General features: G+C 42.7%; 1 protein-coding gene across 3 annotated transcripts in view; it reads right to left on the reverse strand.

The window, feature by feature from the left end:
• The window catches only part of LOC137546677 (tubby-related protein 1-like), a 53,588-nt gene that overhangs the window by 14,581 nt on the left and 23,843 nt on the right, over positions 1–15,164 (reverse strand). The window contains exons 4-9 of one of the 3 annotated variants that reach the window (XM_068269419.1): positions 12,797–12,895; positions 9,735–9,845; positions 8,573–8,692; positions 4,459–4,553; positions 650–820; positions 354–466 (exon numbers count right to left, since the gene is read on the reverse strand). In XM_068269419.1, the coding sequence (XP_068125520.1) occupies positions 354–466; positions 650–820; positions 4,459–4,553; positions 8,573–8,692; positions 9,735–9,845; positions 12,797–12,895 (709 nt within the window). Of the gene's footprint in view, positions 1–353; positions 467–649; positions 821–4,458; positions 4,557–8,572; positions 8,693–9,734; positions 9,846–12,796; positions 12,896–15,164 lie in introns of all 3 variants that reach the window. The other 2 variants (XM_068269418.1, XM_068269421.1) reach the window with 2 other exon arrangements.

The following is a 15,164-nucleotide window of genomic DNA, read 5'->3' on the forward strand; positions in this document are numbered from 1 at the left end:
CTGCAAAAAAATCCTGCGGAGAACACTGAAAGGAGACATTGCATTACATATCAAAACGTAATATTATTTTCCTATCAAACTGATTTCCCCCAACTGTTAGGAGAAGTTATTAGGAGGCAGATGTTATAACACTCGTCTACTTGCTATTTCTGTGACACCACACTAATGTGACTGTTTGGCTCTGTCCCTCCCATTAACAAATAAAATCACCTTTGCAGCATAAAGTAATTTTCTATCACTGCAACGCCAGGGCCTAAAAGGAGTACTTATGACATATGTAAACAATTGTGCCAAATTTAGCATGTGTAGCAGTTGTTTAGGACAAAAACATATTCTTTAGGTCTGTTTTTTACCTCAGCTTCCCAATGAAATTATCTCCTCCTCGTGACAGATCTGTTGCATCAATAGAAATTAAGTAGTTGGAAGTCTTACTCTTTTTCCGCTTTCTACCAGCCAATAAGAACACCTGAAATGTAACACATAAAAATTCAACTAGTGACTGACCAATAAAAATGACATATAACACCTGCATCTTTTTAAGCATCGATCATACGGACAAGATAGGACATAAAAACTTATTTCCATGGATGACTTTATAATAAAATAAATGTACTAATTTGAAACTGAAACATCACAGAGTGTCCCATACCTTTTTATCATTATCAAGGTGAACATAATAGGTTGGATACCACCCCCTGTCCATTCCTTTCTTATCTCGTGTTACTTTGCATTTGATGGTTATGCCTTGAGGGGCTGGACGCAGTACAAATTCTTCCAAATTATCAACTTCAATAACAGGTGACGGAGGGCGTTCTTCCTTCTGAAAACACAATACAACTGGATAGTGTTATACCAACTGGATAATTCTCTAAGGGCCTGAGCTCACTAATGCAGTTGTGTCTGCTTTTCAGTTACAAATCAATGTTACAGATGCTGAAAAGTGGACAGAGGTGGACACAACTGCGTTAGTGCGCTCAGGCCCTAAAGACATGAAGGAACATAAATAAACAAGACATCCAACAGTGAGCACATCTTAAGATTTCTGTGCAAGCACATGAATTGAAATACCACTCTAAGTTTTATTCCTTTACTAAGCAAAACTAGACACAACATATACATTAGGTTTAAAACAAGTGTAACAACCGGGGGAGCAGGGGCTATGGTAGCCCACACCTCCTCCCTCCCACCTTGCAGAGTAGCAAAGGGAGTGGTGTCATTTTATCAGTTCCATGCTGCATCTGGTCTCCTCTTCCTCTTGCTTTATTCTGCCGTCCTCCAGCTCCCAATCACATGACATGCATCGGGAGTCGGGTATGCAGCATAGAGCGCGTGGCTGCGGGGAGGAAGAGGAGACCCAAAGCAGCAGGAGCAGGTAAATATTTGGGGGGGGGGGGGGCTTGGGATCATGGGGGGATTCTGACTGGGCATACGTGCATGGAGGGATCAAGCAGCTGCAAGGGGCATTGTTGTTATGCTCTTGCACTAAATGCAATTTATACCAGCCAGATGAAAGATACCATGGCAAAGTTAAAACAACAACAATAAAAAAAACAAACCTAACTTACAATTCACATAAGAGGTGTGGAAATTGTGCTAACAAACAGTATCAGTTGCACATTTATTGAACTGTGGGAAAGGAAAGTGATTCCTCCTCATGTGTTACAGGTTAGATAAGCAGAAACCGCAACACTGACCCAACTGTAAAGGTAGTGGCCAGCAGAGTTATCCCCCTCTAATCTGAATCTGAGAATCTGAATCAGAGAAGAATCAAATCCTTTCACACACTGCACAAAGATTTTTAATAGATTTCAGCATGACATCTATTAAAAATCTAATGATCCGCAGCATTACACTGTTCTAAGCAGTGCAACGATATTGGGCCATCAATCTAACGCTGTTCCTCCCCTGCCACGATTGATTGAGATTTTCCATCCGATCAATAATTTAGATAGATTTTGGCAAAAACCCATTGAAATTACCATCAATTAGCCATGCTGTGGTACAGATTCCCGGGAAAAGGTGATCAGAGTGATCAAATCTGCTAGGAATTGACTGGGAACATCAACGTGTTTATGGCCTGCTTTACTCTTTATTGCTGAATTCCTATGATTAATATATGTATATTTAACATGATATACATCAGGACTATCTGCTGAAAGATACAATTTAGAGAAACCGAGAGCCCAATATAGTTATGCAAAAATAAAGTAAGGATAATCAGTGAGAAGAGTATACTCACAAGCGTTGGTTACCACATAAGCAACCACTGTATAGGCAGGCGAGGAGATTAGACCTGTCCTCACTCAGGGAAAAGAAGTCGCTCTCTGTAGATCAGAAAAAGGGGTAGATCACTCCTCCACCTGGGGTGGACACGGTATAGCAGTAGGAGAACAGAGACACCAGCAGGATAAAACTGGATAAAACCTTTAAAATTTGCTTGGATGAAGTGGTGGACTTACCTCCATAAAGCAGACACGAAAGACTGTCTGAATAGTAGCAATCACATTTATTATATAGTACCCCAAAAGTGCAGTGCAACACGTTTCGCAGGCCAAGCCAGCTTCATCAGGCAATAAACGTGGAGACAAAACAGAATTTCGGCAATAGCAGGTGTAGCGCCTCCTCCAAGCAAAGTTTAAAGGTTTTATCCATTTTTATCCTGCTGGCGCCTCTGTTCTCCTACTGCTATCTGCTGAAAGATGTACATTTTTTTCCTGGAGAAATTCTTAAAGTACACCTTAAGTGAAATAAAAAATGTAAATTAAGTATATAATCAATCAATAAACTTACTCCTGTAAGTCTTCATGCTGCTCTCTGTCTTTGGAATCCCTCTCGTTCCTTGTTCCCAGCCCTTTTAATATTCGACTGGCCCATCAGTTGAATCCTCTCCAGGAAATGCCTGTGGCTGTACACAAGCGATTCTGAACTGGGCATGTGAAAGTTCCAAACCATGCAATGCCCAGCTAAATGAAGCGTTCATGCATGGAAGAATGATGTGCACACATGTTTTCTTTCACTGGGCATGCATGGTACAGAAATTGTGCAGGCCTAGTTCAGAAAAGCTTGTTCACAGCCGAGTGAACTTCTAGGATACGAGGAAGAAAACTGATTTTGAAATGGGGAATAGGTGGTAGTCTAAAGACAATGAGCAGGGGGAAAAGATGTTTGAGTAAGTACTCTGGCTCCCCAGACTTTTTACAGTATATCAAAGTTTTTTCCGACTTCAGGTATACTCTACGCAAATCAAACTGCCTCTGTCTTGTATGGTCTTAATTAACCACCAGGTGGCACCATTGCCCACTATAGGATGCATAGCAAAGGAATTTCACCTTTTATTATCATTAACCTCCCTGGCGTTCAATTTCTGCGGCCATGCGTCCACGGGAGGGACATTTTTGTTACAAATTAGTGTTATATAGTGTAGCTAGCACTAGGCTAGCTACACATGTGCCCCAAGTCCCCAGCACCGCTCTGATCTCCCCAATCGCTGCCGGCTATATTTACCTAGCCGTGATCCCGCGAGAATGCAACTTGCCCAAACTGCTTCTGTCGTCGCTATGGCAACGATCGGACATAACATCTGACGTCATGACATAATGCGCAGTCCCGATCCTCCCCATAGCGACGCCTGGAGGCTATTGGAGAGGCTGTGCCATTGCGGGTTCGGGGGGGAGGTATGTATAAGGGTGGCGATTGGGGGGATCAGAGGGTGCCGGCAGCGATCAGGGGCAACATGTAGCTAGCCAAGTGCATGATCTAAAATCATTTTTATTTAAAGAAAAACCCACCCGGGCCATGTGATCCCCTGCGGCGGTATGGACGAGCTAAGCTCCTCATTTATTTAAATCAACAACACATATTTATTACAGTGAAGAAATACTTTCTATCTAATGTGTCACTTTGACAAATAAAGCTTCTTTATTCTTCAATGTAAACTTAAAATTAGGTCGAATGACTTTGGTGCAAACTTCCCCACACCATTTAATTTCTGACAAAATTGATCTGATTTTTCCAACCTTTCCAATCGATTTTAACTGAAAAAAAGCGACAATTTCGTTTGAATTTATGAATCGAAAAAAATATTTTCTCTTGATTTTTTCACACAATCTATTGTTTTAATCGAATTGGGGTAAAATCGAACAGAAAAATTGTAATATGTGGCCACTATAATAAACACACTTTCAACTACTGTAGTCCACAGAGATCAGCGCTCAATCCCTCGGGTGAGAGTTCGGGGCCAACTTCTACACAGACGTGTCACTAGCCTAGGGGCTATCAACGCCTCTGTTACTATGGACGACTGGGAGTAGGGACAACATGAGACCATTTGGAACTGGTAAATAAGTCTGCAGGTAATCCAGGCTTACTGTTGTTTCATTTGTCTATCATGAGTTCAGATTCACTCATAAACAGCTTATGCCCTCCTTAGTGCTATGAATGAAAGAAGCAGACATATACCTTTTTGGATTTCCTTCCCTTCTTGCCTTTTTTATTTGTGTTCTTCACGGGTTCCTCTTCTTCTTCCTCCTCCTCTTCAAGACTCTTTGAGGACCCTGCTGTATCATATTTGTAAAAATATGTGGGTGTAAATATAATTTTTTAATCTAGTACTATAAACAAAATATAATAATGCACACATAACAATACACTTAATGACAACAGTTATGAGGTGACTTAGCGGCAACTGCTCCATAGCATTTACCGCATATATTCAGGTATAAAGAGCTATAAACCAAGATTTTTTTTACTCCTAAAATGACCCTCAAAGTAAAATTACAGTTTATACTCAGGTCATACTTTGTGTCTAGTCCCCCCCCCCCCCCCCCCCCTCTACCTATACCGCGTACCTGGGCCCATATGCAATCAACCCTTTCTCCTAAGTTTTCATCTATCTTCTATTTAAAATAACTTCAGGACTTTCGCAATTGAAAAAGTCCACAAAAAGTAGGTGGAAAAATACTATCAAAACTATTTCAGGTATTTTCTTGCTTGCTGGTGATTTAAAAGGCATTTTATTTACAAGTTTGAAAATATCACTGTAAGGATCCCTCCTGTAGTGTATTTTGTCCGTTGCAGTGGAGCTGCAAACGGACAGTTCTGGCTTGTCTGCTGGCATTTGGTTGTGCATTTGCAATGAGTCACATTGCCATTTGCAAGTGCTCTGCAGTTCTGGGCAGCTCAGGATGCTGTCATCATTCCACCAATTGCTTACTACAGCTGAGCTGCAGCCAGATAGCCCTGGATTTCCTGCAGGCATGTTGTTACATAATTCTGCATGTATTTCCTATGAGAGTCCTTTGCATTTACAACCAGCTAGCAAATGATAATCAAGCCAGCTCAGGATTGAATGATTACCATTCAGATGTGTGGAGATTTGCATGCTTGCATCCATTGGTCGATGCCGGCATAAAAGTCTGTCGCCCCTTTTAGACCTTGCCCATCATAGCGATCACTATGCTGGTCTGCTGGGCACTGTGCTACTCTGTATAGTTCTGTAATTGTAGTTCAATGTGACCTTACTGCTTTAGCTAGTTCTTGATAAATATATATGCAGACTTGCTAATATATATTTATCCGTTAGTTGAGTCGTTTGCGATTTTCTTTATTCGAGCTACGGAGATTTTTCAGTTACTGTGTTAGTTAGTCTGTTTTTAAATTCCTACAACCACCTATAGAAAGTTCAACACAGGCCTCATTTGCCAATATCAAAATTTGTACTTTATTGTGAATAGAGCAATCGAAGAATGTGACAGCTTCACTACATAAAATATAAAACCATTAAAAACTTAGCGAGCATCAGAGATTTGCACAGCATACCCTCATCCCAGTATCCACTCCATACACACATCCATGCCATTCATTCCACAGGGCGCCACGCATGCATTAATGGACTTCTAGATAATTGCACGTGCTGGCCAATAACCTACTAGCCTCTGAAGAAAAACCAAGCTCAAAAACCAATAGGGGGGACACACTATCTCCAAATTGGAGGGTACTGGTTAGCAATAACTGCAGTCCTTGGCTAGTAATAGCACTAATGTGTGCAGAGGATATAGTCCAGTATTAACCACAGCCAATTTCAAAACTCGTGCATTCAGCACAGCAGTCCTAGTAGTAGACTTGAATAAGCAGCAGCCAATAGTTTCAGCGTAGCATTAAGTAAGTATAGCATGCATAGGCAGCATCAGACAGTCCATTCCACAAGAAAGCTCTGGTTAGATAAGCATAGCATGCATATGTAGCGTCAGGAAGTCCATTTGGCAGGGGGACCCTGTTTAAGGAGTCACCGTATTCCTGTTGTGGGTATACAGTACCTCTCTTCCCGGGCTGTCCACACTGCAGTGTGCTCCTGTGGGTGATGGCGGTTGGTGGTAACTCGTGAAGTAGATCTACCCGTGCGTGCCGTCACATCAGTGCACCAACGGGGATCACACTCGGAGTAGCGTGGAGATCGAGATGATGGGTGAGGCCGGCCTCATGTAGCTCCTCCCACCGACATGTTTCGGCCAATGGCCTTCCTCAGGGTGTGGCTTCGTTAGTTAGTCTGTTTAGCACGTTTCAGTAGGTTGCGCTTATCGTGACCACCCTTGCTTAGCTAGCATAGTTGTGTTGCTATTAGTTACGTTCTTTCCTGTAGTCTTGCCTGTGTGGATGCTTGCTGGTGACTTTCGTTAGCCTGCTTGCTCTGCTTCTGTGGACGTGACTGTGAGCTGCAGTTGCTACTAGTTACGGTCCAATCTATAGTCCTGTCTTGTACCTGTCTGAATGCTTGCTATTGCTAAGGCAGCGCAACATCGCACTGCGCTGCCATTGCGTCTTGTTTGTAGCGATATCGGAAGCCCAGAGCTGCAGTTGCTCTGGGCAGCCTGTGTAGCCTCTTCCATTATTCTGCTACCAGCCTTGTTGCTCTGGGTGGTCAAAGTAAAACCCCCAAGCATTACACTTGTGATTTGTAAACAGACAATATTGCTTATGAACACAAGCATTACAATCACATAGGAGTAAACTCAGAAGAAAAATTTAATTGCATATGGTCCCTGGTGTCTAGTGGTCCTTCCACTGCATCCCATAGAGTGTTCTCTGGTGTGTAGTGGTCTCCTTTCCCTCTCCACATTACCTAATTGCAGAACACAGCCAGAGGTGGCAGTGGAAGAGTATCACACCTGCTCCAGGGCAGTACACAGTGCGCCTGAACTCCTCTGAGTCTTCTTCTGCATTGGCCGCTAGTGTTTGAACTCGCTCTCTACTTCCTTTCCAGAGAGTTCAAAACACTAGAAGTCTAATGCGAATTGTATTGTTTCAGCCAGACTAGCGTGTTTTAAACAATTTTATTTGCAGGTTTAGAATAGGCAGCACATGTCCTCTGTTCTGAAATATTATGTAGTAAAGTGTTTATGTTGCTCACATGCTCCTTCCTAGCCTGTCTGTTGCCCAATTGCAGCAGTCTCAGCACATTGATTGCATCCACGAGGTTGGATGGTCTGTGGGGTGAAGTAGATTGGAAGGCATTGAGCAGTCCGGCCACTAGGGGGCTTGTGACAACCAGTGTAGCATGATTCATCCCATTACTGCGAACACTCATTATCACACATATAAATGTTCCACTGCAGAAAGTGGGAAATATTAGATACTTGTCATGTGTGCTTTTGATGCGGATAGCGGCGTCTCCGGCCCTCCCGCCTGGGTCAGGGAGGTCCGGTCGGTTAAGGGATACGAACAAGCGTCAGGCTCGCGTGCGCGTGGATCGCCGGCGCACTTATACCTTTCGAAGACGCATCAGCTGACCTGGTGGTCAGCTGCCACCTGCCACCCTGGTTCTGCATTCTGATTGGTTGGGCTTCCTGGGCGGCACTGTGTGAATCAGTCACAGTATTTCAGGACCTGCTTGGCATTCGAGCTTTGTCTGTTGTTGCGAAAACTTCACAGTGATAGCTCTCAGACCCTAGTCAGATCCGGGTGTGTTTGAACCGGCAGGACCCCGGGGATTCACACATAGCTTAGGATTATTATTATTACTGTATTGATTACTTATGTGTATGACCTTTTGCCTGAACCTCTGATTTCTCTCTCTGCCTCCTTATTCTGTACCTTACCAATCTGATCTGTTGCCGACCCTCTGCTTGATTACCGACCTCGATTTCTGCCTTACGATTCTGTACCTTTGCCAATCTGATCTGCTGCCGACCTTTTGCCTGTATACCGACTCCGATTTCTGTTTAACGATTCTGTACCTCTGATTGACCGATCTGTTACTGACTCTGCCTGTACGACCACTCTCTGTTTTGTGATAGCCCCCAGCCACTAAGGGCTATCTAACAGGAGTACTCCTGTTTATACTGTGCACCCAAACACGTGTGATCACATTTGAATAAATTACTGACTATTTGTTCTGATTGAGCTCACTCTGGTCATCCTATACGTCACTGATCGTTACAATACTATCCAACAATAAACTGCATCTTTCGTAATAATGTCAGAACAAGCAATTTGCTTTAAAAGTTGTTAATGACAATTCCATGTAATAATTTTTGGGTAATATTACTGCTAAATAATAGATTGCTGACACACGTACCCTTTTTTTTCTCTTTTTTGTCTTTTGTTCCTTCTCCTTTAGACTGAAACATTGTAGTTGAGTTTTTCTTTTCTGATTTTACAGACTTAGAACTGGATTCTGAACTTTTATCGCCCGCAGCTACAGTCAGAAAAAGAAAGCATTAAAAGATTGTGCAATGCTGTGAGTTTATAATGGCTGATGCATGTTTGGCAACAATTTTTTTGCCACAAGATACAACTTTCTCCTGTGACCTAACCTCTACCCTACTCTCACACAATGCCTCCTCCTTCCATGGTGCCATATAGAATGAAGCCAGAAAGCAGTAATTCGCTGGTTTCCAATCAAATTCCACATCAGGTGACACTGTTGTCCAAATGGACAGCAGGTTGTCACCTGGGGATGCTTCACTGTCTGGCCCGCAAAGACTTCTACATCATTTTATGTATACTCCGGCCCCCCAGAAGTCTGAATTATATTGATCCAGCCCTCGACCCAAAAAGTTTGGGGACCCCTGCTCTTAACTGTGAGATTGTGCTATGCCCACAGGGGACAGAAGAGGGGGGGGGGTGAGGTCATTGCTCATTTCCTGCATTTGAATTGTGCTGCACAGTTACAGTGCGCTTCTTTCCTCTCTTCAGGTCGCCGCTGATCTGCAGGTCTGTGAGTGTTGGAGACAGCAGAAAGATACATACCCTTACTGACGCCAAGGCCCTATACAGAGGGGAGGTGGGGCGAACATACATTTGGCTACCTATACTATGGGTGGCTATCTATACTGGGAGGACACATTGGTTACCTATACTGGGGTGGATAACTATACTGGGGGGTTGCAGCTTTGGCTACCTACCTATACTGGAGGGCTACCTATTATGGTGAGGGGGGAACACTTTTAGCTACTTACGGGGGGAGGGGAGGGGGAACAAATTATGTGCCACTTGTGGTCACAAAAACCTTAGCAGCAGCCCTGCCTCTGTGAGTCTGTGAGTGGAACTGCACATAGATTATATGTACTGAAATCAAGACAGAATTTTCAGGTTAACAGATTGATCCATCCATGTTTATGACAGTTGATATTCATTAAAATACATAATAATTATGTGAAACATGCATAACAGGTGATATCTTCAGGTACCTCATAAAACAGGTAAAGCAATGTTTTCTGTAGTACAGATCAATGTACCTTTCTTTTTACTTTTGTCTTTTTTCTCTCCATTTGTTTGGAACATACTTTCTGTGTCTTTCTTCTTGGCTTTGGCTTCATTATTTTTTGCTGGAAGGTCACTTTTATTTCCTTGATATAAACAGGAAAAAAAAATTCTCATTAAAACCAAATTTATCATATTGCATTTCAGTCTTATTTCAGTATCAAAAGAGATGGCAGTGTCACGGTTTTGCTAGCGCCATCTGTGCAATTGCTTGAAAATGCGCTTCCAGCCTCACTTAAAAAAAAATAATATATATATATATATTCTGCATGTCCAAGTCTGGAGAGGGTGCCAAAAAAAATAAACAACAGATTCACTTTACATTCATTGTTCCCTAGAGGGAGCTCCATAAACCCTAAACCATCTCATATCCTATCATATCATGATACAAGGGATCTTGATAAGAGGACTAGATAACCAGACCCCGGTCGTAAATTCCTTCTGACCAGAGAAACAGAAATTACTGTTAGATCATCTTGGGATAAAATAATAGTCATTTTACTAAATTAATCAGTTTTCTGCGATTGCTAGCAATGTCAAAATTATCAGATAATCTCAATATAATTGTTTTTAGTTTTTTTTTTTTCAGACTCGCAGAATCACGGGTGGCACATTTGATTCGGTAATGGACACGGCGGCCCAGTGGAAACCAACCATAAGCCATCACTAGTTATCATGCATGCTGATCCCTGCAATCAGGCTTGATTCTGCCTTAGATACTGGACCGGTCCTACATTGAACATGTTGCGGTACACTCCCGTATCCGTTACCTGATGCAGTGCTGTAAAGGAAGCAAACTGTGAGCACTATACGCCTTGCACCTGGAGGAACACAGCATGTCGGGTCAGCTTCAGAGAGCAGTGAGAGACTTCCAGCACAGCGTGCGAGCAAGCATGCAAGATGGATATAGGACTGGTCCAGTAGCTAGGGCCTTTAGCTAGGGTCTTGGCCTCCTGTTTAGTTCCTGGTTTTAGGGGACATGAGGGCACAGATCTCTCAGAAGTGTTCTATTGATGCAATTAAAATTGCTGACACATATAAAATGACAATTTTGTGATACATATGATATGGATTGCACAATGTATCATGCTTTCTTTTCAGGATACATGCAATTCAACACTAGCTTAGCTCCCCCAGTGTATTTTGTGGTAGATAGGATCATATAGGAGTTGTGCCACATTAACATTACCATTTAAATACATGCTGTGAGAGGCGTCTATCTTTCTTTGAGCTCTTCCACTCAAACTTGTGTAATTACACCAACCCCACCTATATTTATAGACTTTGCTAAGTAATGTACCAGGGCTATAACACGATGATGGAAAATTTAAATATGTCCCATCAGGCCACTATGATGTAACCCAGTCACATTACGCCGTTGCATCATCTGGCTATAAGTATGAGGAAGGCTTGTGCAATTTCATCTGTCACGTAAAAATGTTTGAAGAGTACAAATACTTCATGCAGCTCCTCTAACAAGACTGCAATTATCATACAACTAAAAGTGCATTTATGTAATCAGAAGAAGAAGAGGCTTCAACCAAAAGTAGATCAAGATGGGAGTTTCAGAGAAGAACCCTGAATACTTTTAGCAATTTAAACACATAGAATTAGACTGTGCTACTTTTCTCTCTTTTTTCACTGTAAAGCCTGGTACACACTTTTAATTATGATAGGCCAACCAATTACCAATTTTACCAACTCATGCAGTATGAGGGTCAACAGATATTGAATACTATGATCAGATTGTGTTGGGAAGACCTCATACTAAATGGAAGGGGTAAGATCGGTCAGTAATTGGCCAATCATAATTGAAAATAATGAGTATGTCACGGGTGGAGGGGGGGGGGGGGGCCTAGTCATATGACCCTATTGACGCATTCTGTCCATTGGTCATATGTTTGTCATTTTTTGTGTTGCGGTGGGATGCAGCAGGAGCATCCCATACCACCCCAAGACACGTGTGAAATTGGCCTAAAACTTAATACTTGGATGTTCTGCTTTTAAACACATTAGGACTGAAGATGCAATTGTTTCCCTCAACAGATTATCCTCTTCTCAGGTCTGCTTAAGTAAAAAAAACTGTACAAAACCCTGTGTAATTTTTTGATCGTTTTTACATTTATTACAAATGTGTAAAGAAGACCCCTGTACACAAATCGCCAGGATGAAAGCTCTGTACTCCAATCAGGGCAGCACTATAAATCCTTGCACTTTCATTATTGGGCTTCCCAGGACAGGAAGAGATCAGTGTCCACTGCTTTGCATTACTACAGCACTGACATTTTAAAAAAAATACTGTTTTAAAGGGAACCTGAAGTGAGAGGAATATGGGGGCTGCCATCTTCATTTCCTTAAAAACAATGCCAGTAGCCCAGCTGTCACACTGAGTTTAGGCTGTAGTTGTTTTTGATTCACACACCTGCAACAAGCATGCAGCTAGTAAATGAAAGTATTACAGGCAAAGAATCAGCACAGAAGTCAGGCAACTGGCATTGTTTATTAAAGAATGAAGATGGCAGCCTCTGTATTTCTCAAATACCAGGGTACCCTTTTTAAGAAAAACTGTAAAGGGAACAGCTTAAAGGAGTTATCAGGCAAATTTAGTAAACTGAGGTTTACTCACCTGGGGCTTTCTCCAGCCCTTTGCAGCAGACTGTCCCACACCGACCTCTCTGCTCCCCGCCGCTGTCCCGGTCTCGCTGCACAATGCAGAGGCTGACCGCGGGGTCGGCCTTACTGCGCCTGCGCGAGCCGCCGCTGTCAATCATTGTCACATGGTCTGCGGCGCACTGTGCAGGAGCAAAACTACTGTAAGAGGTCGGCCTCTGCACCGTGCAGCGAGACCGGGACAGCGGCAGGGAGCAGAGCGGTCGGCGTGGGACAGTCTGCTGTAAGGGACAGGAGAAAGCCCCAGGTGAGTAACCTTCATTTTACTAAATTTGCCTGATAACTCCTTTAAGGAAAATTGTTCAATTTTTGCAGCATTTTCTAGAGAATGCAACTTTGGTTATATATAGTATTTTTTCTTCATTACCTTTTGTTTTTGTTGGTTTGCTTCCTGATTCTTCTTTATTTGTCTCTTTCTTTTTTACCTTTTTAACAACTTTTTTATCTTCTGTTTCCTTTTCTGACCCTAATATTAATTTCGAAAGAATAGCAATTAATATCCAGTACTCAAAAAAACTTTTGTACAAAGTCCACAAGTGGTGAAATTTAACAACAGCACACCATTGCTACATGTAAAGTTTTAGTGTATACACTTAAAGCAAACCTGAAGTGAAGAAAAAACAAACAAACTAATGATATAATGAATTATAATTAGAAGGAATAGAACATTAGTTGCAAAGAAAAGATTCTCATATTTTTATTTTCAGTTATATACCGTAGCTTTTTTTTTAAATTTTGCCTCATTCTGTCATATTTACAGCTAACAAACCACCCTATGTATATTAAACTATAAAACAGAGCAGAACTAATGACCCTTTGAACTTTCCTGCAGTGAAACCTTAAACAGCCAAGAAACAGTGAGAGACAGGTTACGATAAGTGCAGCTGTGAACAAACGCACACGTTTTTCTGCATACAAGCACATGATGTTCAGAAAATGTGTGCAGAGAAACGCATGCAGAAAACTGGAAGATAAGTGTGGCCTCTGCCTAAAGGCCAGTTCCCACCAGCTGGCGTGCGTTTTGCAGGACTCATGCAGGCACTTGAGGAGATGCGAGCATGCATCCAGATGGCTTAGTCGCCGGTTACGTGCTGCTAAAATGCATGTCATCCAGATTTGCAACGATGTTCAAAGGGGAATGGCAAATCATTGGCAATATAGGCAGAATTTCCCCATGCAACTCACCCGCTGGAAAACACTGCAGATTTGGGCCGAATTCAGCTCTAGTGGAAACAGGACCCAAGGGCCCTTTTACACTTAATGTGTTGGTATGCATTATAATGCTTTAGTATGCTTTTTTAAATTTCTCCATAGCAGTATATTGTGAAAAAGCTTTCAGTTAAAATGTGCATAGTGGAAACTGTGAGCCATAGAGAAGCATGGACATTCCTTTGAAAATCAGCTGTCTTTTAGTTATAACCGAGGGCAACTGATTAAGTGTAAAACAGGGGTCTCAAACTCGCGGCCCGCGGGCCATTTGCGGCCCTCGATACAATATTTTGTGGCCCCAGGGCCCCAGAGCTTGTAGGGGCCCCCAGTGGCTACAAGAGGAAAAAAAAAATTTTCAAATCGGCCTTATAGTTTTTGAGAAAATCGATTTTAAAGTTGCAAAGGAAAAAAATACACATTTAAAAACCCGCCGACTTTAATGGTTAATAGCAAATCCACCTTAAATGCTAGAAACTCTAAATTTGCAAGATATGTTAAGGAGATCATTAGGAATAAGAGGAAAAAACAATTTTTCAAAAAGACCTTAAAGTTTTTGAGAAAATCGATTTTAAAGTTTCGAAGGAAAATAGTATACTTTTAAATGCGGTAAATGTCACTTTTAGTAGCAAGCCTAACGGTAGTGTAATTTTACATGTATCAAAAGAAAGAGCAATACATTTCCTGACAGAGTTTCCAGGGGGTCCATACGCAGCCGCAGCGCTTTGGCCAGGGATCGCTATACAGCCGCAATATGGCTGTATGAAGGTTCCTGGCATTTTTTCCTATTTTCCCAATTATTATTTTTTTTTTATGTTTAGAGTGTGGGAATTTTTTTTTTTTTTAATTATGTGGGGTCCCCCCTCCTGAAACTTTTTAACCCCTTGTCCCCCATGCAGGCTGGGGTAGCCAGAATGTGTAGCTCCGACCGATTGGGGCTTCACACCCTGACTATACCAGCTGCAAAAAAAGGTCCCTTCATGCCGATTTTTGTTCCAGGGTATCTGTTGGGGGTGGGGCAGGTTTATTTTGCTCTGGGGCCCCATTGTTGCTTAAACCGGCCCTGCCTGCCGGCAAAAGCAAAAGAGACATGGAAGCGAACTATATTTGCCCATTTTACCTTATAGTTCGCTTCAGTGCTCCCAAGTAATCCGCCGCATCCCCGCCGCTAAACAAGGGCTGCAGACCCCCAAATCCCCCGCGCAAACATCCACGACTGCGCTGAGGGGCAGAGCTTCCAGCTGTAGCTCTGCCCCTCCTGACGTCAATCGCCGAATGGATCGCCGCCTCTCCCCCGCCCCTCTCTGTGAAGGAAGAGTGAGAGGGGCGGGCAGAGGCGGCGCGATTTGGGGGCTCTGCAGCCCTCGTTTTGCGGCGGGGACACGTGAACTCCCTTATGCGGCCCAGCCTCATCCTGACTTTGCCTCCTGCGGCCCCCGGGTAAATTGAGTTTGAGACCCCTGGTGTAAAAGGACCCTTACATTTGGTGGGGGGAGTGGTAAAGTAGAAACACCTTAAGGGCCCATTTT

Source organism: Hyperolius riggenbachi, chromosome 2 (genome assembly GCF_040937935.1).
Source record: "Hyperolius riggenbachi isolate aHypRig1 chromosome 2, aHypRig1.pri, whole genome shotgun sequence".
Taxonomy (NCBI): domain Eukaryota; kingdom Metazoa; phylum Chordata; class Amphibia; order Anura; family Hyperoliidae; genus Hyperolius; species Hyperolius riggenbachi.